This window comes from Amphiprion ocellaris, chromosome 16 (genome assembly GCF_022539595.1).
Source record: "Amphiprion ocellaris isolate individual 3 ecotype Okinawa chromosome 16, ASM2253959v1, whole genome shotgun sequence".
Classification (NCBI taxonomy): Eukaryota; Metazoa; Chordata; class Actinopteri; family Pomacentridae; genus Amphiprion; species Amphiprion ocellaris.
In genome coordinates, this window is record NC_072781.1 from 22,335,220 (window position 1) to 22,358,275 (window position 23,056).

The following is a 23,056-nucleotide window of genomic DNA, read 5'->3' on the forward strand; positions in this document are numbered from 1 at the left end:
ATGAACTATTATTCTCACATCCTTGGTGTTCCAGATGGTGTTTTAGCTGGGGCTAATTTACAGGAAGCGCTTATAAATAATGCATTGCTAGTTTACCATACATACATTTAGGATTGGAGCCTCCACAGACGCCTTGATAGAAACCTAAATGTAGTTGACATTGTAACAGGCAATTTGATCACCCTATGTCTCCCCTAGTGTCTTTGGTACTGGACTTCCAAGTAAAATGTGCATTTGTGTTAATAGGTACGTAAAATAGAATGTATGCTTATTGTCTGTAGTCCATATTGATCGAGTTTGCAAAACCTCTTGAAATAGTTTAATTCCTCTCAAATAGCACAAAGATCTGGTAAAAGTCGGCATCAGTAAGCAGAGCTTTTTGCACAAAAATATTCCAAACTATAATTAACATTGGCGTAGGGGTGTGTGTGTGTGTGTGTGTGTGTGAGAGACTTTAAGCCCATCTAGAAAGCGCCTGGTTAGGTTTAAATACACGGCAACATCAAAATCACCCAACCTCCCTTAGAGAGATAAATCCCTTTGAAATGGAGTTTTATTTCTCCTACCTACCCCAAAAACATTTTATTTGCCCCCTTAGTTTTTCCTTGCCCACCAGCAAGCACTCCTTTATGTCTCTCTGTTACCCCCACACCTACTGGCCCAGAGCTCCTCAGTCTCGTCAGCCCAGTGCATTGCTCTTCATTAATCATAGGTGTCTTGGCAAAGCCTTTTGGGATACATTACTGTTTCCCGCTGTCGTCTGGCTCTCCATCACAGGAAGCTGAGCTATTAGTCAACGGTAATACCTTTGAATGTCACCGCAATACTAATCTATCTTAATTAAAGACAGAATTTCTGATGTGCCATTTTTTTGCTTATGTTTAGTATTGCGTCCCCTCCGTCGAACACCTTCATTCCCCTTTAGACTTGTTTAAGACAGATAACATTTAGAGATACAATAGGGTGCAGCAGGTGGCACCATTAAGATAATGGCTATTTGGTCCATTATTCATGTTGAATGGGTATAAGCATGATGTTACAGTGTAATCTGAACATGACTAGCCTGTTGAAGGGTGGCTGGTAATGATTTATCATTCCAGATGTAGTGGAGACCATGTTTAATAGAAGACAATCCTTTAGAGGTGGGAAGCCTCCACCTTTGATCATCTTTGTAAATGGAGCAGCTATAGTGCACTAATCTTTTCCCTGGCTGAAGATTAAAATGATTGAAGATAGTTGCCACTCTGTTCGCACCTGTAACTTCCACATCCACTTGTGCTTTCACACGACAAGAGTAGTCAATAGCCTGTAAAACTCAAGCTAGCGAGAAGTGAAATCCCCTCCATACCACTGATTTTGGCTCTCATTTGAACTTTCAGTTTTCTACTAGTAACGAACATGCACCCATAGCAATGTTTAATGAGTCTTAAATGGTTTCTCAGTACTGTTTTCATTCCATTCACGTGAAATCATGTATCCTATCATAGAAATGTAATTAAATAGCCACTTGATTGTTTCTCACTCTCTCTCTCATAAATATCCTTTCACACACACTCATCTGTGTTTTTCACAGATACAGTTCGAGGCTCTTATCAGTATGATCTGTTTATTTTTGAAATGTATCCTGTTGCACAGTACATCTAGATTTTATTCAAATATTTATAAAAACATTTTAATTACAGGAAAAGGGTCACTAACACTATCCTGAAATTAACATGGCCAAATAAATGAAGAGCATCTTTCACCCCCTACCCACTCCCAGACATCAAAAAGTGGACAGAGGTGCAGAAAAAGAAAGTACAGGATAGGGCCAGTTTCATCTCACAAGTCAGCAAGCTACATTATTTAATTACAAGTTGGTCTACTTCTTTCATTTCTAGCCACTATAACAGACCTGTTTCTATAAAAATATTTCACATTTTTAAGGTTTCTTGAAGAAGCATTTCTAGAAATCCATTCTCAGCATAATGTTAAGTTGAAGCATGTATTTTCTTAAAATAAAAAATGTTAATGGTTGTGTGATGAGGGCATTTATGAAACAGGCAGTCTCTTAGGAAAAGACAGAACAGCACAGCCACATTGTTGGGAAGGGTACTGTTTGACAAGGGTCCTGAAGACTGATTGGTGGCCAACAGTATCTCCAAAGCAGTTTACTCACATACTTTTTAGAGGCTCTACTTTTAATCATGTTACTTAAAAGCCCTCCAAGGCAAGTAGAAATTAGTCACACCATTTTTTTTTTTAAAAAGTAAATAGAAATAAATGAAAAAAACATCAGTGTTGGCCATCTTTCCAATTAGTCCAGTAGTCCCAGAAAATCAGATCATAAGAGAAAGTTTGTGTTTCCTATCAGGCCACAGGGAAGTCAGTCACTGGAGACTTTCTAGTGTCCATCTGGCTCTGCTCACCCTGGTTCCAGCATAGTCTTTTTGCTGCCATGTCTTCCAGCCCTTCGTTATCTCCCCGGCTCATGGCTGTGACTTGGCCATATGGCTTCTTTATCTTCATCCTTAGCCAGTCGGTCCAGTTTTCTCCTCTCTCTTAAGAAGATGTCCATGTCAAACCTCTTACCCCAACACGTGTTGCTCTCTAGTTAACGCCCTCTTCCCTGCTGCTCACTTCAGCCTTTCTTGCAGAAGTATTAACTGATGACAGGCTTTTAGAAATGCTGTATCTTCTGCTTTGGCACTTCACAGTGTTGTGTATATGTAAACAAAAACAATCACAAAAAGGTTAAGAAATGTGCCAATAATGCCTAACATAGCCAAGATGGACTCTTCCTGCTCCTCCTTGACCTCCAGTGCCCGCACATCATCAAGGGTGATGACTGTGGTGCCCATGATCCTGATGCTCACCTAACTGGGCAAGGGGACACTTATCTGAAATAAAAGGAAATTACAGAGACCGTGTCAGGCAAACATAGAAAGCAACAAAGGGGTATTTCTATTCAAAACAGTTGTGGGTTCAGGCAGCCTCTCCAACATGATCCCCTAAGCTGAAGAAAATCAATTATGAATCAAACAAAACAATGGCCACGCAGACCGGAGTGCAGAGTAGTTGGGGAACACCAATGTTTTTCACCAACCACAGCTCGAAGTTGAGCTTCTCAACAACTGTAAGCTTGTCACCAGCACTCGTTTAGCCTCATACTTGGATTATCTGCAACAGAACCGTTCATTGTCAGCAACAATGGCATACCCCCATGTCAAAATAAGCATGATTTAATGTTACCATTTAGAGGCCTCTACACCCGCCCACCTCTTTTTATATGCCATTAATGATTAACCTCCCCCACTCCCATGTCCTCCTAAGTACTTGTTCTGAGCATAATTTACACCTTCCCTGTGGAGAAATCTTATAACGTGAGGGCAATGAGCTGGAGATGGTGTCATCTCTCTGAGAAATTTGGGAGCGAAAAGGTAAACAGGATGAGTCTATCCTTGAACTGAACCACAATCATCTCCATCCCCAGTAAATCTTTTGTCAACATAACGGTGTGTAATTGTGGTAATGAAATTCAGACAAACAAAAAACAATGGGGTATAAAGAGAAAGTGGCTTACCCTAAGGCGTCTAAGGTGTAAAACATCATCCGGCATGTTTTTTTTGGTCCTCACAAAAACAACCCATGGCTTTGAGGGCATTCTACATGTTGAGACCCAGAGTAAAAGAGGGAGAGGCTGAGTATGTAGCCACAGTCCCAGTGACTGTGAGCGACAGACAAAGTGACGAAGAGAGGAATAGAAGGCAGTGGTTCCACGGCAGCTTTGCGGTGCTCAGCAATGCTTCCAGTGAAAACCTCCTTGTATCACTTCTTCAATCTTTAAGTCTATAGCGCCACCTTTCAGTTTAACAACCTCCCACCCACCCCCCCAACTTCCTTTTTGATTAAGTTAGTCCTCTCAAGTCTTTGCAGTCAGTTTTTTTTATCGGCAGGTTTGCATTGCTGCTGCTAAAGCACTAGCAGCCTCTCTTGAGGGGGCGAAGAGAAACCCTCTCCTTATTTGCTCCCTCCTGCCTCCCTACCATTCCTCTCATCCTATATGTCTGTTGCCTCACTTGAGTTCCCTGTCACCGCTTTGCTTAAACTCCTTCACACAGCTTCATCTTTCTCCACAGCTTATCCTTAAGTAAGCACACCCCCTCTTGCTTTGTTTACTCCTTTAGGAAACAGTGCAATTTGTGGCTCTCAAAAAAGCTTCTTGTCCCTCACTGAAGCCCCTATAACACTGTGCATGATTATGTCTGCAGAAAGCGCTGATAGTGTCTCGGTGATACCCAGCCTCCACTGAGCTACGCAGAAACAGGCAGGTCCCCGAATTAGCATAGTCTGGCAGGTGATATTCCAGAAGAGCAGGAAAAGCTGTTAAATCCCATAGAGCTGGCGTCTGTCGAGAGGCAAAGGCTGCCGGAGCGCTAGACAGTCGCTATGACAGTATGGATCTGCACCGACCACCAGTGACAGCAGTGTTACGGTAGGTCTCCAACACCAGTTAGTCACTGTAGGAGGACTGTGCATTGCATAACCAAGCAGAATGATGGCGAGAGAGGGAGGACAGGTCCTGATGGCTGTGGCAATGAAGGAGAAGGAGCATGAGAACGAGAGAGAGAGCAAAAGGGAGAAGGAAAGGAGGAGGAAGGGAGGGGGAAACAACATCGCTCCCATTTACAGTTGTCTCCTCCTCTCCCATTGCTGTGGGGGCTGGTGGAGCGCACATACATGCACACACCCACACAGCCACCACCTAAACAACACACAAAAGCAAAAAAAGACCAAAAAAAACAAAATCAAGAAAAGAGGTGAATTCAGCCCCGCTGTGTAGCGCTCTGCTCTGAGTTCAGTCGAGCTCATCATCAGCTGCTGTTATTCTGGCAGACCTGCGGAGAGGGGAGGAGTGGAGGAGGAGGAGAGGGCAACAATACGGGGCGGCGGGGAAATACAGGATGGATGTGGTTGGGTCGAGGACAAAGAGGGAGGCAGTGAAAAGATGTGGGGGTCTGTGCACACAGATATTTATCTGTAATGAGTGGCTTTTGAAACAAAGACGCGACTCCTGCAGGGCTGTCTACCCTTCTTTTCCTTTCTAACTTCCCCCTACACTTCCTTGTCTCTTTATTCTCAATTGTACCTCACTGAAATGTACCATATACCTCACCCTCTGCTGCTCTGCTTTGTGAAATTTACATCCCAAACTATGTCAGAATGAGATTTGAGTTCTCATTGTTCCTAGCTCTATAGCACTATTGTGAATTCTTCAGGTTAATAAGCAAGGAAAATGCAATTCTTTCCAGTTTCTTCATTAAATATTGGTCAGCGTAGTTGGATTGCAGTTCTAAATGTATGTCAACAGGCTTCTAATCCAGTCAGCTCATTTCTCCCAGCATTATGACTCACTGTTACCCTTCCTCTCTCCTTCTCTCTCCCTCATATCATCTTAATCCTGCTGTTTTTATTTCTGTTCAGGTGGGCTGTCTCACCCAAAAGCACCAAATAATCCCTTTATGAACAAGACACATTTTGGTTTGAAGTTAACAGGGTGACCCCTGCTGGACAGGTATCACATTTATTGTTTTGATGTTGACTTCATAAGCTTTTAGTAAACAGGCCTTAAAATATATAATAACTTAAACGTCTGTAAGAATTGATTTACTGAGACTGTAAAACCATCTGTGCCATTGTTCATGCTTGATTTGACAGAGCCTGTAATGCCCTCTATGTCTCCCTGTCTATTCTGCAGTCTTTGTCACAGCCATGAATTGCTCACAAACACCACGACAGGATTAGACTAGAGTTACAGGTACATTGCTAAATAATCATAGATCTGAGCTAAATTTTATATCATTTTTATAATAGATACAAAAACTTTTGTCACAACTTGGTCTTATGCACGTTTTGAGAAACTCTCACTGTTCTCCACTGTGTTTATCCACTTCTCTCCTGCAAATCCCCTGTTAAATACCATCTCTACTATCTACAAGAAAGGGATTTCCTAAAACTCAAATAGCCAAGCTGTCATGGCTACGTAATTAAAAACAAGAAAAGCACTCAGAGAGCGCAGTACTCCGCCAAGGCTGCTCAGTTGACCTATCATTTCCGACGGATGAAATCTTTAATTAAAAAAGATCTTGTGCTGAGCACAGGCATGTGTTATGCATGTGCATGTTATGTATGAATAACAAATCGTGTGTAAATTACTCTTTAAAGGTCTGTTGACCGGTTCATCACTTTTGGCAAGCCTTTGTTTTGCTAGTGTTAAAATAACTGTTCCCTCCAGGCTTTTATTTTAAAGGCTTATTTTTAATGCTACAGGCTTTTATTTTGTAACCATTCCAGCCACACAGGAAATGTTTAACTGAGAAGCGGTTTCTTGACATGACAAAGACGCTGCTGAAAAGTCTGAAAATTCACATGAAGTGAAGGATGTGTCTAAACTTCTAAGCACCTAGCTGCAATGGGGACAAGCACTTACAGTGTTTCCTGAAGAAAGGAGTGAAGGACAGAAAGGTGAATTTGTGTAAATAAGGCTGACGGCTGAACGTAAATAAAGGCTTTGTGAAACATCAGGGGCTCCACCATTGTCTGTCTTGGGTTTTCTGCATTGTGTGACCTAAAATGTAGCGGGCGGCAGGAATTGGTGGGACTCAGAAACACCCCACAGTTTAATCATTTGTTCCTTGTATGATTTCCAACTGATAAATCAGTCAATTTGTAGTAGGATTGCAGTCATGTGATGGTCAGCAGGTAACTGACACAGTGTTCACGTCATGGTTACAGCGACGCCGTGCCAGCAGCTGTATCTCGCGATGGGAAATCCTAAACAAATTCGCAGATCCAGACTATAACCTGCATCACTTCTAATCACTTGGTCCTTGTGTCATTTCTGACTTTCCCTGAAAATTTCATCCAAATCCGTTAGTTCGTTTTTGAGTAATGTTTCATGCGGACAGACAGACAGATTCACAGACTAACGTACGCATTTAATATTCAGAGCCATCAAAACATCAGACATTGCCATCAAAAATAAAAGTAATCCACTGGGTCTTCAGTTCCTCAGATGCTGGGAGTGGATAAAGAATCTGTTTACTCAGCAGACCAACAACAGACCATCTGGTGCGCTTTGCTGAAACTTTGGAGTCTGCACGTTAGCTGATCTGATTAGCGAGATAGCAAATTGGTAGACTGTGAAACAGCTACTCGTTCTAAATGGCACACCTTTCAAAAAGCAACAGTGCGCAAACTTTTAGGTCAGTGACTATTATCTTATCTCCTGCTTACCAACTGAGCAAAATTCTGAATGGCTTGTAAAGCTGGGGGGCCTCTACCTAAGGAGGTCTACTAGAATGGCAGTAGCCAGCTGCTTTATATTCTCACAGCTTTTATTTTACACCTCCAAGTTTATAAGAAAAATACAAAACACAATAAAAACGTATTTTCGCTCTTTGACACCTTTAAAAGATGGCATAGGGAACTGGGGAAGGTAACGGAAGTTAACATATTTTACATGTCTATGAGTCTGTCAGTTATTTTCTTGATGAATTAGTTCGACATTTGATGCTTAAAATGTCATTTTTCCAGAAGCAGAAGAAAAACTGAAAATATTCCCATTTCAATGGCTGGCACCAGATAATTTTTTAACTTATTTTTCAGCAACTTAATACAGTTTGTCAAAATAGTTGCAGTTAATTTTACGTGTTGATAAACCAGTGACTACCTGGCTTTAAGCATGCCTTTCATGCACCCTTCATAAAATTGGCACCATGGACATTCATATCAGTGAACTTGTATAAGCCATACTTGTTTATAGCAGTTTTCATTGGCATAACTAACAGGCGACTTAACAGGCATGAATGAACAAACAAAAAAGATGCATATTGGATAACTTTAAACTTAAATATATTTGAACCCTCACTTGCATCAGTTTTGATCTCAATACTCCATATCAAATACTTGTATCTCTGGTGGTCTGTTCATCTGAGTGGACCACCTTAACACCGTCAACCTTTCCTCCATTACACTTGGAATATCTCTCGGCAGATCAATAATTTACAGTTTCAGTTTTGCAATTATGTTGACCTCAGGGATAGTGGAGCACTGCCACTGAATTGTCGGAGGTCAGTAAAACAACGATGTTGCAACAATCTTCATGAACCCCCTTCCCCGACCCTTCCTTGTAATCACGGCCTGCTAGCTATGGGTCTTTCAGCAATGACATTTTTAATACATACATTAACACATAACCTCCCTGCAACTAGTCACCACCATGATCACATTTTGTAGGAGGGAGGGAGGGAGGTAAGGACCCTTGAAAATAGAGTAAAACTATGACTTCAAAAATGTATTCTTTATACTCATCTAAAAAATTGTGAATTGTCTGTTTGGGCTTGATTCAGATAAGGCTGACAAATACAAAGTTAAAGTTTTTCTTTTAAACAAGAACTATTTTGTGTAGATACATGTAAACTAAAATGAAAGAAGTCTATTTTTTTCTGGGTCACAGTAACCATTTACAAATAGAAGTGAGCTAGATTTGTTTTGTTTCTTAGAACTCGAGTTTTCCTACTTATTCTAGCCCAGTTAATATGTCCACACAGTGCATGTCATCCTAAAACTAAGTAACTTGAGTAGCTTGGTCTGTAAAGAGATTCTTTGTGCAGAAAAATGGAGCCACTGTTCCTTCTGTGCTATGAAATGGCACAGAGCTCCAGGCTACTTTTTTCTGGTTGTTCCACATAGCCTTGATTTGATGCACATTATGTACAGTGTCCACTGAGGCAGACTGTGTGTTGGCGGAGACATGTCACAGTCCTACTATTTCAGCTACTCTGTCCTCTGTTCTATTGCCCTAGAGGGGTCAGGAAGACCGGACACTGTCCAGCCATGAGCTTGAGTCACAGTATTAGCCACCCACACGGTGTGACCCGCATGCTCAATGCCTTCTTCCCCTTGGGAAATCAACACACACCCATCCCTTGTAGCAGCAACCAGCCCACGCACCCACACTGCTGTTTACCCATGAGTGCAGACTTAGTGACAGCCAGTTTAACGTTGCCTAGGTTTGCTTTTATTGATTGTTATAGTAAACTAGTGGGTGTGTGGAGCATGTGGGGGTTTATGAAGCCCAATGATAAGTTTTGTTGTCCTAATGCTATACCAGCAATGCTGTACCACCATTATAAATTGGGTTTTTTTTTTTTTTATGAAGACATGAACAAACTACTCGTGTTGTCATAACTATATCCACTAGTAGTTGGCCACATTGGGCAAATGAACAGCTGACAACCACCACATTATCTTATCACTTACATTACAAAACAGTTGTCTGTTTTTACATTCAGCCCTCGCTTAGCCTCATGTTTTTACACTTGTAAATAATGTGGGTGTAGTATTTGTTCTCCTTGTTGCTGTGTTTTGGTATTCCCAGCCAGTGTATAAAATACTTGGTTTCTGGATGCATGGCTTCTTCACCAGCTAGTCACTTACTGAGTCTATGTGCCAAATGGTGCTGGGTAGAATTTGTTTTGTTGGTTCATCAGCACTTGTTTGCTTACAACTACAATTCAGTCAATACCATTTTAAAATGTTGAAACCGATGTTCATATTTTAAAGTTTTAAAAAATGTTTTGTGATGTATTGGTCAATATTACTTAACATCAACAAATTTTAAAAAATGTGATTAGAGCTGTCGCAGTGAGTCAGCATAATCGATGATATTGATACTCAAAGCAAGCCAGCGTTATTATTTTTAACTGTTGCATGTTTTTATTAACTACAGTTCATTTTAACGGATGTTTTTCTTCAGTATCACTGTAATAGCTGCGTCATGATGTCATTTTTGGCTCCAATTATTAGTCAACTGCTCTTAGCACTAGTTTTAGACAATGATATTGGCAGTAAAGTCCGTATCAGTTCATTGTTAGTTTCCAAAATGTGGAAGTACTTGAATTATAACAGAACAAAAAGGTGTTTTTTTCCATGGCAGACCACAGCAGCCAACTGCTTTTGAGATACTTAAGCAGTACACTCATCACATACACTCTATTTAATACAGCCAAATTCCTATTAAGCCTGTTCTCATTTACATATTTTTATGTTTCAGACAAAGAAGTATCAAATGGTGACTGAACCAGTCTCTTTAAGACTACATGTTAACCAGCAATCACTTTCAAGCTGCTGTTCTGCACCACAAAAATCCCGATTTTTATAACATGATAGTTTAAGTAGTAGAAAAATAGTCGCTAGTGGTAGCTCTAAATGTGATCTAATTGAAAACGTTGACATTTGATTTTTAACAGTCATGCATGGGAAATTTCACAGATGAACCAGATGGAGAGTCAACAGCTGTGCAGTCAAATTATTGTCTGGAAACCATCAATGTCTGTGCATGAGTTCATGGTAATCTGTCCTGTAGCTGCTGATATATTTCCATCTGGTGGTGCCTCACCACCAATCTCTCTCAGATTAGGACACTTTGTAATGATAACACTGTTTTTAAATCACCATTTACATATTCAGCCATTGGATTCAGTGCTACTATTAGTGTTTTGATTATATCTATAATTGTTATTATTGAACAAACTGTGAATTTAGCATTTTCTTATGATTGTTGAGGTTCCTGCAGCAATGCATTAAGAAATACTGAGGTGCCTTGAGAACAAATTTAGCTCAGTCATGATTGTTGGATGGTGTTTTTCCTGATCATCCACCCACACACAATTGCAACACTAGCCAATTAAGAGCAATTATCAAGTGTGTTCATTCTACACTGCAAGCCTCTTTGCATCTCAGCCAGCTTCATAAATGGACAATGTTTCCAGGAACTGATTTCAGAGCTGTTCTGAAATGATTAGTGTTGTTCCACTTTCAGAAAAAAAAGCTTTATTTAAATATAGGTATTGTATGTTGTACCCATTTAGCTGAAAAAAATACATGTGGAATTTATGGAAAACTGGAGATTTTGACAGCAGGGATTCTGCTCATTTGAATGGACAATCTGCTGCCTATACTTGGTTTTGAATGCCACTCAAATATGGATATGGATAGTCTGTTCCCTTACCACGCATTAATTCTCTTCATAGCACTGCTTTAGCATGATCAGCAGAGGGGTGCCGGTTTTCTAAACAATTTCCCTTTTTAAACCCCTCTCTGTTCTGTTAATGCCTCCTCCCCATTCATACACCCCCACTGAAATACCAAACATCAGTCTGTCAGCTGTAATTACAGGAATCTTTCTATCTACACAAGGGACTGTGGGGCAGAATAGGCACTAAATTGGATGAAAAGTACAGCAGGAGTCACAAGTGAACAGTGGGGTTAATTAGAATTTCTTTGTTTGGCATTTGATAGCAGTGCAGAATATGTCTTTGGTTTATTATCAGCGCTATTTTTAATTTTAAACTGTTTCACCATGCACTATCCAAGATGAGATGTTGTTTTCAGATGTTGCTGTGCAGTTGAGAAAGAAAGTCTGAAAGGATAGAATCTACATATGTCTTTGCAGTTTATTAGACAGTACACAGTACATGGAGACATAGCACGTGTTTTAACATGTTATGTCATGGACTAGATCAGAGCCATGAACTACATTACAAGCTTGTTTGATTGCACACAATTTACTCAAAATTCATTGAGCTACCAACTATGTATCCTAATTATTACTGATATATATTCTTACCCTAATAAGACTTTCTTATTTTCACCTACAACTCCCTCATGTATTTATTCATGCTGTACTGTTCATGATGTATTGGTAATACTTCATGCTGGTTTGGTTCTTGTCTTATTTGCTGTGCGACCCAAGAGGTCCGTTGCTTGGACTATGGGCAGTTCCATGTTGACATACACAAGGAACGATGGGGATGTTAATGTTCACATCCATTGATTTGACATTAGGTGAGGCTACATGGGTGAACAGGGACACGTTAGGATCCAACAGTAGTGCCTCTATTTCAAGCAGCCCTTACACATGCCATGCTAACTCATCGCAGCCACTCTTGTTCACGTCTACAGGCCTGTGTTAACTATTAATCATCCTGAACATACTACATAGCTACACGGAGCGCCCATCTCTGTATGGCACTCAGAAGGCCCTAAATCACAGCTGGTGGAGGCTCGATGTTCGTAGCACTGTGATGACTACAGGTCAGCACTACCAGGATAGTCATAGCTGTGATGGATGTCCAGCCTCTTTGGGTTGCTGTTTGTCACTTGAGTGAAAACGCTCAGATTTTTGTTGCTATTTGCTCTGCATCACTGTTCAAGCTTTCTACAGTCTTGTATATTTTTATTTACAAGTCAGGGAAAGTTTTTGCATGTGAGTTGTTGAAGTTACATGAGTTTATGTAGCTTTGCCAACTTAGCAGAGGTTTTCTAATGTCTAAATGTAGGAAATATGGAAAAATGTAAACATTTGACAATAAAGTGTTTGTGGTCATCAAGACATTCAAATTAGTGGTGGGACGTGATTAAAGAAAGTAGTCTAATTAATTGCAGGCTTTGTAAGTAATTCATTGTGATTAATCACGTTTGTCAAAGAGCAATATCTGACACAATAGGCAAAGTTTTTAAATTCAAATAAATTTTGGTTGACGACTGGATCAATGAATAGACATATGTGTGAACTTAATCAACAAAAATATTTGTCATTTCTATTTATCTGTGCATTTTTCATCTGTCTGCTACATTCACAGATTACTGTAAATTCATGTCCAATTATAGCGATTATATTCAACTTTTAAGACTTTCCTTTTTTTACCTCAAGCACTTTCAATGTCTTGAAAAGTGGTCTATTATGGGATGGCTACACCATTTGCCTGTACTAGGACTGTCATTGCTAACATTAGCTCTGGTGCTAACAGCAACGTATTTTGCATTGAGGTGATACTGTCGGCTTGAAGTGCTGCGTTTCATAAGTAAACTCTTTGTTGCACAATTTGCGCACAACCACGCTTTTATCCAAGGTGCCATAAGGAAGTTTTTTAAAAGAAAACTTTCCGCCCATCAAGCTCAATGTGGTCTCGTCTTCCATCACTATTCACCAAACTTTCTTATGTGTATGCACTGACATCACTCAGTGCACTGTCACCTACTGGGCTGGAGTGTGCATCAGTGTGCCAGGGAGCTGAGAAAGGTGCGATTAAATGCATAATTATTCTTAACGCGTTATTTTTTCCGAAATTAATTCATCAAAACGAACGCCCTAAAATCCCAGCCCTAATTCAAATACATTCTATTGTCAGTTGCAGGTAACAGTGTTGTTTTCGATCTACTCTTGTTTGTTGCCCTTTTTCTTAAGAATATGCATACACGTGGTGTGTAGGTCAGTGTTTGTAGATGTCCTGCCTCCTCCCTGTCATTCCTTTCTTTTTCAGGAGAGCCTTCTTGGCAGTTATTATCCAGAGTGCAAGGAAAAACAAGTCTGACATTGACACTGAGCAAGAGGAGGAATTCTGATGAGTTACACACAATTGCTTAGAGTAATCACATAGATAGAAGAGATTGGGATTCCATGCTAGGTGCTATCAAGAGACACTGGTTAAAGGATTTGAAAGCAGATTAAAGCCCTGGGAGGTCAGTGTTGTGCAGATACTGAGAAGAGGACAGTAGGGAGGTAGGGATTTCAATATAAATGTAAAACAGTCTGGGAGCCACAAACAAAAGCTGTTCTATTTATTTTAAGGCTGACACTTCAAGGCAAGCACATAGATACACAAGTATCTCCACTCCCCTCTTGGGAAATGATATGCCTTACATGGTTAGCCTGTTCATGCTTATTTCACTGTCTCAACAGACCCTAGTTATTTGATTGGCTTCTGTACAAGTGCTCCTTGAGGCAACTGACAAAATGTGACTGAAAATTAACCCCACACTGAGTCATAAATCACAGTTGCAAATCAATTTTTTTGTAGTATTGTTGTAGAACAATCCCGTTTCTGAACTCCTCTCTCCTAGTCATGGTAACTTGTCATCAAGGTTTGCTTAGATTACTCTAAATGTATTTTTTTTAGCTCTGCTAGAGAAAAGGGCTCTAAGGAAAACAATGTCAAATAGTGAAGGGAAATCTTGTATTAATCCTTTGACCAAAGCGTCAAACCTTTATTTAGTAAACGTTTCCAGCTGACGCAGGCTGCAGGGCCATCCTTGTCCTGTTATTTCAGGTCTCAGTTGTGGGTTCCAAGAAGGAGCTGTCACGTTTGGTTTGTGAATTAGGAAAGGACTGAGATAAACCGTTGACTGTCAGACTCACACACTTGTCCAGATACACACAGTACACATATCTTCAGTACCAAACTGTCCTTTTCTTCCTCCCATATGCACCTTCATCTTTTTTTGTCTCCTCATATTTTGCCATTAATGGTAAATGGTCTGTATTTATATAGCGCTTTACTATACCTGAAATGATACCCAAAGTGCTTTACATTATACATCACATTCACCCATTAACACACACATTCACACACTAATGGCGGAAGCTGCCATGCAAGGTGCTAACCACGACCCATCAGGAGCTGTTACATAATTCATAATAGTCCAGAATTCCTTGTTAATTTCACCTCTTTTCTCAAAAACAGCTCTTCTGGGCTTTTGTTCTTTATGGTTAAGTAATATATTAGAATAAAATGCCTTCCAATCTTTAAGTTTTATTTTAGTGTATATTTACTTATGGTTTCCTTCCCACCAACTGACAGTATTGCTCTGTTCCATTTTGAGTCCAACTTGGGCTCCTGAAAGGCTTTTGCCACTAAGCTGCTCGTAACTATATAACATGCTGAAAATATTTTCATTTTCAATGTCTTTCACAAAGTTACAACTTAAAAATCCATTCAATCAAAATTTTATCTCTATGTCATGTTTCCGTGTTACACGCAGGCTCCAGAGTCATGTAATCACAAACCAATCTTGAGTTTTGTTCCCTCATCTTTCCCTGATCAGATGTACACTCTGCGTACAGCATTGCTGTAGGATCAGACATAAATGCTTTAGTAATGTTATTTTTCATGAGCTTGAGAATGGAATGCTTTCTTTAATAGTAAAAAGATTAGACTGAACAACATATAGAGTTAGTTTTAGTAGTTCATTTAGAACAAGGTAAATGTAGAGTTGCTTTTCAGTTTTGTTTAGTCTTTTTTGACAGTCTATTTAGCGTATGTATGGTTTTCTGTGTTTTTCACATGGACTGAAAAATTAATGTCAATGTGGACGTGACTTAAAGCTGTATTCTTTCTAACAACAACCAGGTGGTGACACCTTTGGTTTCAAATTGAGGTCTGATTGTATAGAAGTCTATGAGAAGCTTAAACATTTTCCTATGAGTTCCCTTGCTCGTTTCAAGACTTTGACTACAAAATGATGTTCATTTTATAAATTATGGTTGCGTATTAAGCATAATAGGCAATAAAACAGGAGATGTTTAAGGGTGTGGCTATGTTGTGGCTGATTGGAGTGCAGCTCATCAGCAGTGTGCTGGGTGCTCCCACTGCTGCCTGGAAGCTCCATGTTATTCAGTAATGCTGATGTGATTCTGGCTACCAGTGGCATCACTGAGCATACAAAAGTGACTTTTCTTGCTCCAAGTTAATTGTTTCTCTTTCATAGCACTTGTTTTGTGTCTCACTATGGGAACACTTCCTGCCTGATCTCATCAGAAGCTCAGATACCAGTACATCAGCCCTAATTTGCTGGCAAAAGTGACACTCCTTGGTAGTAGGTTGAAATAGCATAAACTGTTATTCAGACTAAGGAGATTGCCTAACCCCGTCTGTTTACGTTGTCAGTATTTTCTTCATAATTGTATATGCTACTCTGTGACTCGAATGTTGAAGTTATGGTGTTGCTGGACCGTGATGTGTAGAATGGCTATCTTGGATCAGGGCTATTTGAAATCCACTGAACATCTAACACTGTATCTTTCCTGTCTCTGCAGTTCTGGATATGGCACGCCATGTACCCCTGTATAGGGCACTACTAGAGCTGCTGAGGGCCATTTCCACCTGCACAGCCCTGGTTCCTCTGCTGCTGCCTCTTTCGGGAGACCCGGGGCAAGATGAGGAAGAGGAGGATGAAGACCACTCTGAGGGACAGACCTCTGTTGGGATGCTACTAGCGAAGATGAAAACATGTGTGGACACATACACCAATCGTCTCAGGTAACATGAAGAAAATCAGTAGTGCTGAACTGGGAATCTTTTCATTTCTAGTTGTGTCCATGCTTGGAAATGAAATGTGGCCCAAGAGGCATGGAGAACACACTGAGATTCAGTCACAGAGCTGCTGCTGCTGGAGATGGTCAGGGACACACATCCATGTTGTGTTATATTATAGTGGTCAAAAGCTTAAATCTCATTACTGAGATGAAACACTGCTGCCTTTGCTCTGAATAAAGTACCTGACACACACACACACACACACACACACACACACACACACGTAAAAGCCCATGTCCATCCAAGCGATGTGACCACACCAGCTCCAGATGAGTGAGCCCGATTCCCTTACTCACAGCTGCTTTAAACTTCTTAACATGCTGTACTCCAGTTTACATACCAAAACATAACAAAGCATACATACATGTCAGCGTGCCTTATTATGAATGATGTATCTGATCGTATTTTTGGAAGATGTCTGTCATGAATGTTGCAGCAGCCGTCCTGCTGCCAATATGGTTCATTTATGGTACTGTGGGAAGTAGGGCTGGCCCGAATAGCAATTTCTGGGCTACGATTAATGACGAACGTCCGAATATTCGGATATTCACTGGCATATTGTTCAGGAATGTTTTGAGGAACGAGACAAAGAGTTCAAGTTGTTGACTTGGTCTCCAAATTCTTCTGATCTCAATCCAATTGAGCATGTATGTGATACGCTGGAAAACAAGTCAGATCCATGGAGGGCTCACCTCATAACTTCCAGCGCTTAAAAGATATGCCGCTGACACTAGCCTGATATTCCAGGACACGTTTAGAGGTGCAGGCCTCAATGTGCCAGAGCTGTTTTGGAGCTGCAAAGGGGACTTAAACAATATTAGGCAGGTGATTTTAACATTGAGGCCAGTGTTTGTTACAGGTATATTAACAGGAGTGTCTGCAAGGAATGAACATCTCTTAAAATTAAGAGCCAATCGATGCATGTTGTGTATATTGATGCATTGTCTTTAATTGACTAGGACACCTACAGTTATTACATTCTGGGCTTGCACACATATACACTATTATCTACACTGTCTATAACATGAAACAAACATCCAAGCTAATAAGCTTTGTCATACAAAACTGATTTTCTAATGTCCAAGTAGTCAAGCACCGACCAGCATAACAACATGGCTGACTTTTTTTTTTTTTTTTTTTGTTCCAGGTCAAAGAAAGATAAAAGTAAAGGTGTCGTAAAGTCTGATAGCTCAGACCCAGAACCTGAGGGTTTGACTCTGCTGGTGCCTGACATCCAAAGGACAGCTGAGATAGTCTACGCTGCTACGACCAGCCTACGGCAGGCTAACCAGGGTATGTATACATGCACAAACATAGGTTTTTATTGCCCAAAGCTGTAGCAGCTGATTCTTTGCACAGTTTGATTTAAATCACAGCTGAATGCTTTCAGGGTACGGCGTTCAGTGCCTGTAACTGATACTTAACACAAACCCATGTTCTCGTGAAAATTTTTTGTGGCCAGAATTTAGGCAGAAATGTGAAGCCCTAACTTGCATACCAAAACAAACAAAATAAACATGTATGTTTGTGCTCTGCCTGACTTAAAATCTGTGCTGGATAACATCAAGTTCTTTCATTTCCTGTTTTTCAATTTGAACTGAGTAATTTCAGGAGGTCCCAGCTCTCCCATCTTTCTTCATCCATTTTTCTCTCACACCCTCATCTATTGTCTCTGTCCTGCCCTCTTGGTGCAAAGACAAGAAAATGGGTCTCTAAGTTTAGCTTACCAAAAGGCTGAATTCCCTCAGCTGTGATTGACTGCATCTTCGCAGGTTAATTTCAATCAAGGACAACATTGCCCTGTTTTTGGAAGTTAAATTTACAAAAACAGGTCACTTTCACCCTTAGGTATTGCCTAAATCTCCTCTTACATCTGTAGCTGTTGAGGTCATTGGAAGACTGTGGAGGTCTAGTGTCTAAAAATGCTCCACAATCCTTGGCATATTTTTTTTCCAAGGCTCTGAAATCCCTCCCGAGACATGTGGAGAAGATAAACAGTCTGTTCAAGCTGTGTCACAACGTTCAGACTTTGAAAAATTGTAAAAGCACACATGTCGTATCTTGTTTCGACATGGGGAAATAAAGAAAGAAAGACAATTCTTCGAGCTAGTCATTACTCGCCTTAAGAAAGCAGTGCCATCAATAAAATGTTCAACGCATGATGAAACATTATACCTCCTCCATTACCTTGTTGCTGCACAGTACACAATATTAATTATTCCCCACCCACCTATTTCTTCCAGCTCCCTCCAGTGAATTTTTATGCTCGATCCACATAAACGGCCATCTAACTTATCAGTTAGATGTGGGTTTGGCCATTAGATGGGATGGAAGTGTGCATGTGAGGTTGTGGGTAGGAATAAAGATCAATACCATGTCACTTTGTGTAAAGAAATCCATATAATAAAGGCCTCTAGAATCACATCATGCAGAGATGTACAGATAGAACTTCCAGCATGTGACTCTTAACAGATGTATAATCATTGTATTGGAACAGAGGCTTTAACGAAAATCTGTGAGAGACGCCATAGTCAAACCACTGGAGGACAATATTAAACCAGAATGGAAGTATTACTCTGAAGCATCATACTTACTGAACAGATCAACAACCCATGTGCTCTTCTGAGCATTTTTTATTGTTGTGAGTTTGGATCGTAGTTCTGGTCTTTATATATGCCTTTATGGTAGTTATGTGAAAGTTGACCCACAGTTGAAAGCTTGACAAAAACCCAGTTCATCAAGTTTTCGTTAAGTTTTTCAGATAATACTAAATACTGAAGAAAATAAAACTCATAATCAGTAGAGACACACAGTCAAGCCCCACATTACTCATAAACATGCCAGATTTAGATTTATTGTAATTTTTATTTGCCCAGCAGTTTCCTTCTGGCTGAAACTGACAAAGTGACAAGTAAAGAAAGGCAGTAAGACATTGTGTCAGAAATGTTATTGATACAGTTCAACTACTAGTGCATCTCAAAAAAAAAATATAGAACATGACGAAAAAATGTTATATTTTCCATCATTTATTTTGGAAAGACAAAATTATATCTATGTTCTAGTCTCATTATGCGTAAAGTGAACTATTTTCTTCTTTTGATTAATTTTGATGAATATGGCTTACAGCTCATAAAACTCAGAAATCCAGTATCTCTGAGTATTAGAACATTTCATTTTGAGTTTGACTTAAGTATTATTTAAGCAGTATAATTACAGTGTATCTCTTGGTCTGGTCCAGTACATGCAACCACAATCATGGAGAAGACTTCTGACTTGAAAATTGTCCAGAAGATGATCATTAACACCTTCTACAAGGAGGACAGACCACACCAGGTCATTTCTGAAAAGACTGGCTATTGACAGAGTGCTGTATCAAAGCATATTAATGAATAGTTTCATGGAAGGAAAAACTTTGCTAGGAAAAGGTGCACAAGCAACTGGGATGATTGCAGCCTTGAGAAGAAAAATTGATTCAAGATTTGGAAGAGCTTCATTGGGACTGAAGCTGGTGTCAGTGCATCAAGAGCCACCAAGCAAAGATGTCTTCAGGAAAGAAGCTACAACTGTTGGATTCCTATTAACAAGCTACTCCTGAACCTGAAACTGTCAGAAGATGTTACCTGAGTGAAAGAAAAAAAGAACTGGACTGTTGCTCACTGGTCCAAAGTCCTCTGTTTTCAAATTAAACAAAATTTGTCATTTCAATTGGAAATCAATCAAAATTTTTATAAAACGGATTTGTGATTTTCATAATCATAAAATTAAAGCAGCAAAGTCTTGAAATATTTAGCTTTTTATGTAATCAGTATAAATGATATGAAAATTAACCTTTTGAATTAGAAGACAAAAACATTAACGTTATCACAGTGATCATATTTTTTGAGATGCACTAGTGTTTTGTTGGAGCTTTTTTTGTGTTTTGCTAAAAATGTCATGTTTACGTTGTTCAAACTTTGCCAGCTTCTATCAAATTTCAAATATCTTGGTCATTTCAACCATGTTTTGGAGCATCTATAACATTATATATTGAGAACAGCTCATGTAGTAGGTCTCTAGTCAGTTACTAGTCAAATCTAAAGCCAAAGAGCTCAGTTGAGCTGCTGTTTGGATCCATCACTGAGACAGAGGCGTTGTGGCTGCACTCAAGATGAGGAAAGATATTAAAGTCAAATGCAATTATTTTAACGAGGCAGTGGCCACAGTGCAGAGCATCAGTGGTAGGAAGCTAAAAGTGAGTCCTGTGCTGGCCAGAATGGTAGAGGCCAACAAGAATCTATAGATCAGCACTAAGACAATCGTGATGAACCTGAGCAGCTCTGGTAACAACATCTCAATCCGACACTCCAGCAGACACTAGACAAGGCTGGTCTCCATGGATGCTGCCCAAGGAGGACCACTTCTACAAAACATCAACATAAAGCTTACCTAGACAACAAAAGAAACTTTCTAGTCAAGACAAAAATATAATTGTTTGGACACAGGGATAAGACTTTTGTTTGGTGAAAGAAAAGGGAAGCATCCTAATAGTCCGTCATGGTGATGTGTGTGAAGAACTGTTTGATTGATTTGTCAAAAAATAACGGCTTTGTCATTGATTAATGAGAAAGAATATGAATCATCATCATGGCATATTTTGTTGGAAAGACAAAATTTATCAATGAAATCTCAAACACAATGTATTGCTGACTTTTGTTACACGCTTCTCAATTCTGAGCAAGGAGAAACCTATTGGTCACATAAAAATTCACTATGAATCCAAACCTGACATGGACAGGAATCATTTTGAGCTTAACTATAAGATCCATTTGTATGTTTGTATATAACAGTGAATGCATGAAATGATCTTTCAACTTTCCCATCAATCGATTGCACAGGATAATTCTGTAGCCCAGACAAAATTTGTAAGTCACAAAACATATCAAAACATAAAAAGGTACAGATGCACTCATGTTGTTTAAAAAAATGAGTTCTATAGAAACTTTTGCAGGTTTTGAATTGTTATAGTATTTTTCACTCAGCTGTCTTTATGTGCATGCCTGTGTCCATGGAGGTGTGTTTGACAAAGATAAATGCTAAGATTTCAGCAGGTGTCTTTGTAAGATAATTTTATTATATATAAATAGCCCCATGGCAGGTTGGGCTTGCAGCATTTTCACAAGGAACGATGTTTTGTAGCTGATGTTTCTTTTCCACAGTTAAACACTGAATACCACCATCCACACCCTGCTCTTTTTTTCACTCCGGCCTTTGTGATTTTTCATCCCAACCTTCTTAACAGAGAGAAAGCTAGTGGAGTCCTCAAGGAAGGTGTCAAGCCGACCCAAGCCCCTGTCCATACTCCGCTCTCTAGAGGAAAAATATGTGGCTGCTATGAAAAAACTACAGTTTGGTGAGTTTATGTCTTTACTTGTGTGGTTATATATATATTTTCACACGGATAGACACGCATACACACACAAACACAGACAACCATTCAGAAGTTTGCGATCACCCAGAAAGTTTCATGTTTTCTCGCACTTTTATTCATGTGCTAACACAAGGGTGCACAACGGTTTTCTAATCATCAGTTGGCCTTTCAACACAATTAGCTAACACAATGTGCGGATGGATGGATGGATGGATTGATGGATATTTTATTAATCTTGAGGGAAATTCAAGTTGCTGGAAAATGGGTCTCTGTACCCCTATGTAGATATTCCATTAAAAATCAGTCGTTTCCAGGTAGAATAGTAATTGACCACATTAACGATGTCTAGACTGTATTTCTGATTAATTTAATGTTGTCTTCATTGAAAAAAAAAAATACATTTTTTCTTTCAAAAATAGGGGCATTTGTAAGTGACCCAAACTTTTGAATGCTAGTGCATATGTGTGTGTGTGTGTGTGTGTGTGTGTGTATGTATGTGTATGTGTATGTATATATATATATATATATATATATATATATATATATATATATGTATACGTATATGTATATGTATATGTGTGTATATATGTATATATATATATATATATATATATATATATATATATATATATATATATATATATAGATATATATATATATATATATATAGATATTACAAATGGCCACACACAATACAGAGCATCAGTGCCTGTTGTTTGTGCACGTACAGTACATTAGCAAAACTAACACCTACATACAACATTTATAAATAGACTTCCCCCTCATACTTACACACTCTATTCTGTCTCCCTCTTCTGACTGATATGCTCTATAATGCCTGCGTACCCAAACTCAGGAAGGGAGTCAGAATCAGGCTACTTCCCCATCCTGCTCATCCCTTTTGTCTTGTCCATCACTCTCCATCAACCATGTCACAATTAATTACACTGGTTGCACTGTGTTGCAATTGATTTTGTAAGCAGCTTGAGATGTTTAAAGTAATTATAACTGACGTGACTGTAAACAGTCTTGCTTCAGTGTGCAGACAATGTAGAAACAGGAATCTCAAGACAGATGAAGGGCTTCATTTGGATGCAACTGAGGAGTTGGCTCCTCACTTTATCATTGAAACTGTGTGAGGTTAAAGTGGTGATTATTTTAAGCTCTTTAATAGCCCTTTTTAGCCAAGAGCAGAGATAACTTACACTTGTAGTGTGATTTTTACTTATTTGTTTATGAGATGATTGAAAGTAAGTAAGTCCAGGGATTAAGCTTCCAATGTTTATTACAGAAACATACTTTTTGTTAACCCAAACTAACAGACTAAGTTGCAGGCACTAGTTAACAGTAAGTGTATGCTTATTTTAGCTCTTTGCCCAAAAAAATCTTTCTACATACCTGAAAACATTTTAAATTTTTTTCTTTATTAATCATAAATGTATTATTGCAA

At 39.4% G+C, this 23,056-nt stretch overlaps 1 protein-coding gene across 10 annotated transcripts in view; it reads left to right on the top strand.

Annotated features, from left to right (window-relative positions):
• birc6 (baculoviral IAP repeat containing 6) overlaps window positions 1–23,056 on the top strand; it is a 134,677-nt gene that overhangs the window by 85,225 nt on the left and 26,396 nt on the right. For all 10 annotated transcript variants that reach the window (XM_023296605.3, XM_023296620.3, XM_035942151.2 and 7 more), the window contains exons 65-67: window positions 15,920–16,142; window positions 17,347–17,492; window positions 21,478–21,588. In XM_023296605.3, the coding sequence (XP_023152373.2) occupies window positions 15,920–16,142; window positions 17,347–17,492; window positions 21,478–21,588 (480 nt within the window). The remainder of the gene's footprint in view (window positions 1–15,919; window positions 16,143–17,346; window positions 17,493–21,477; window positions 21,589–23,056) is intronic.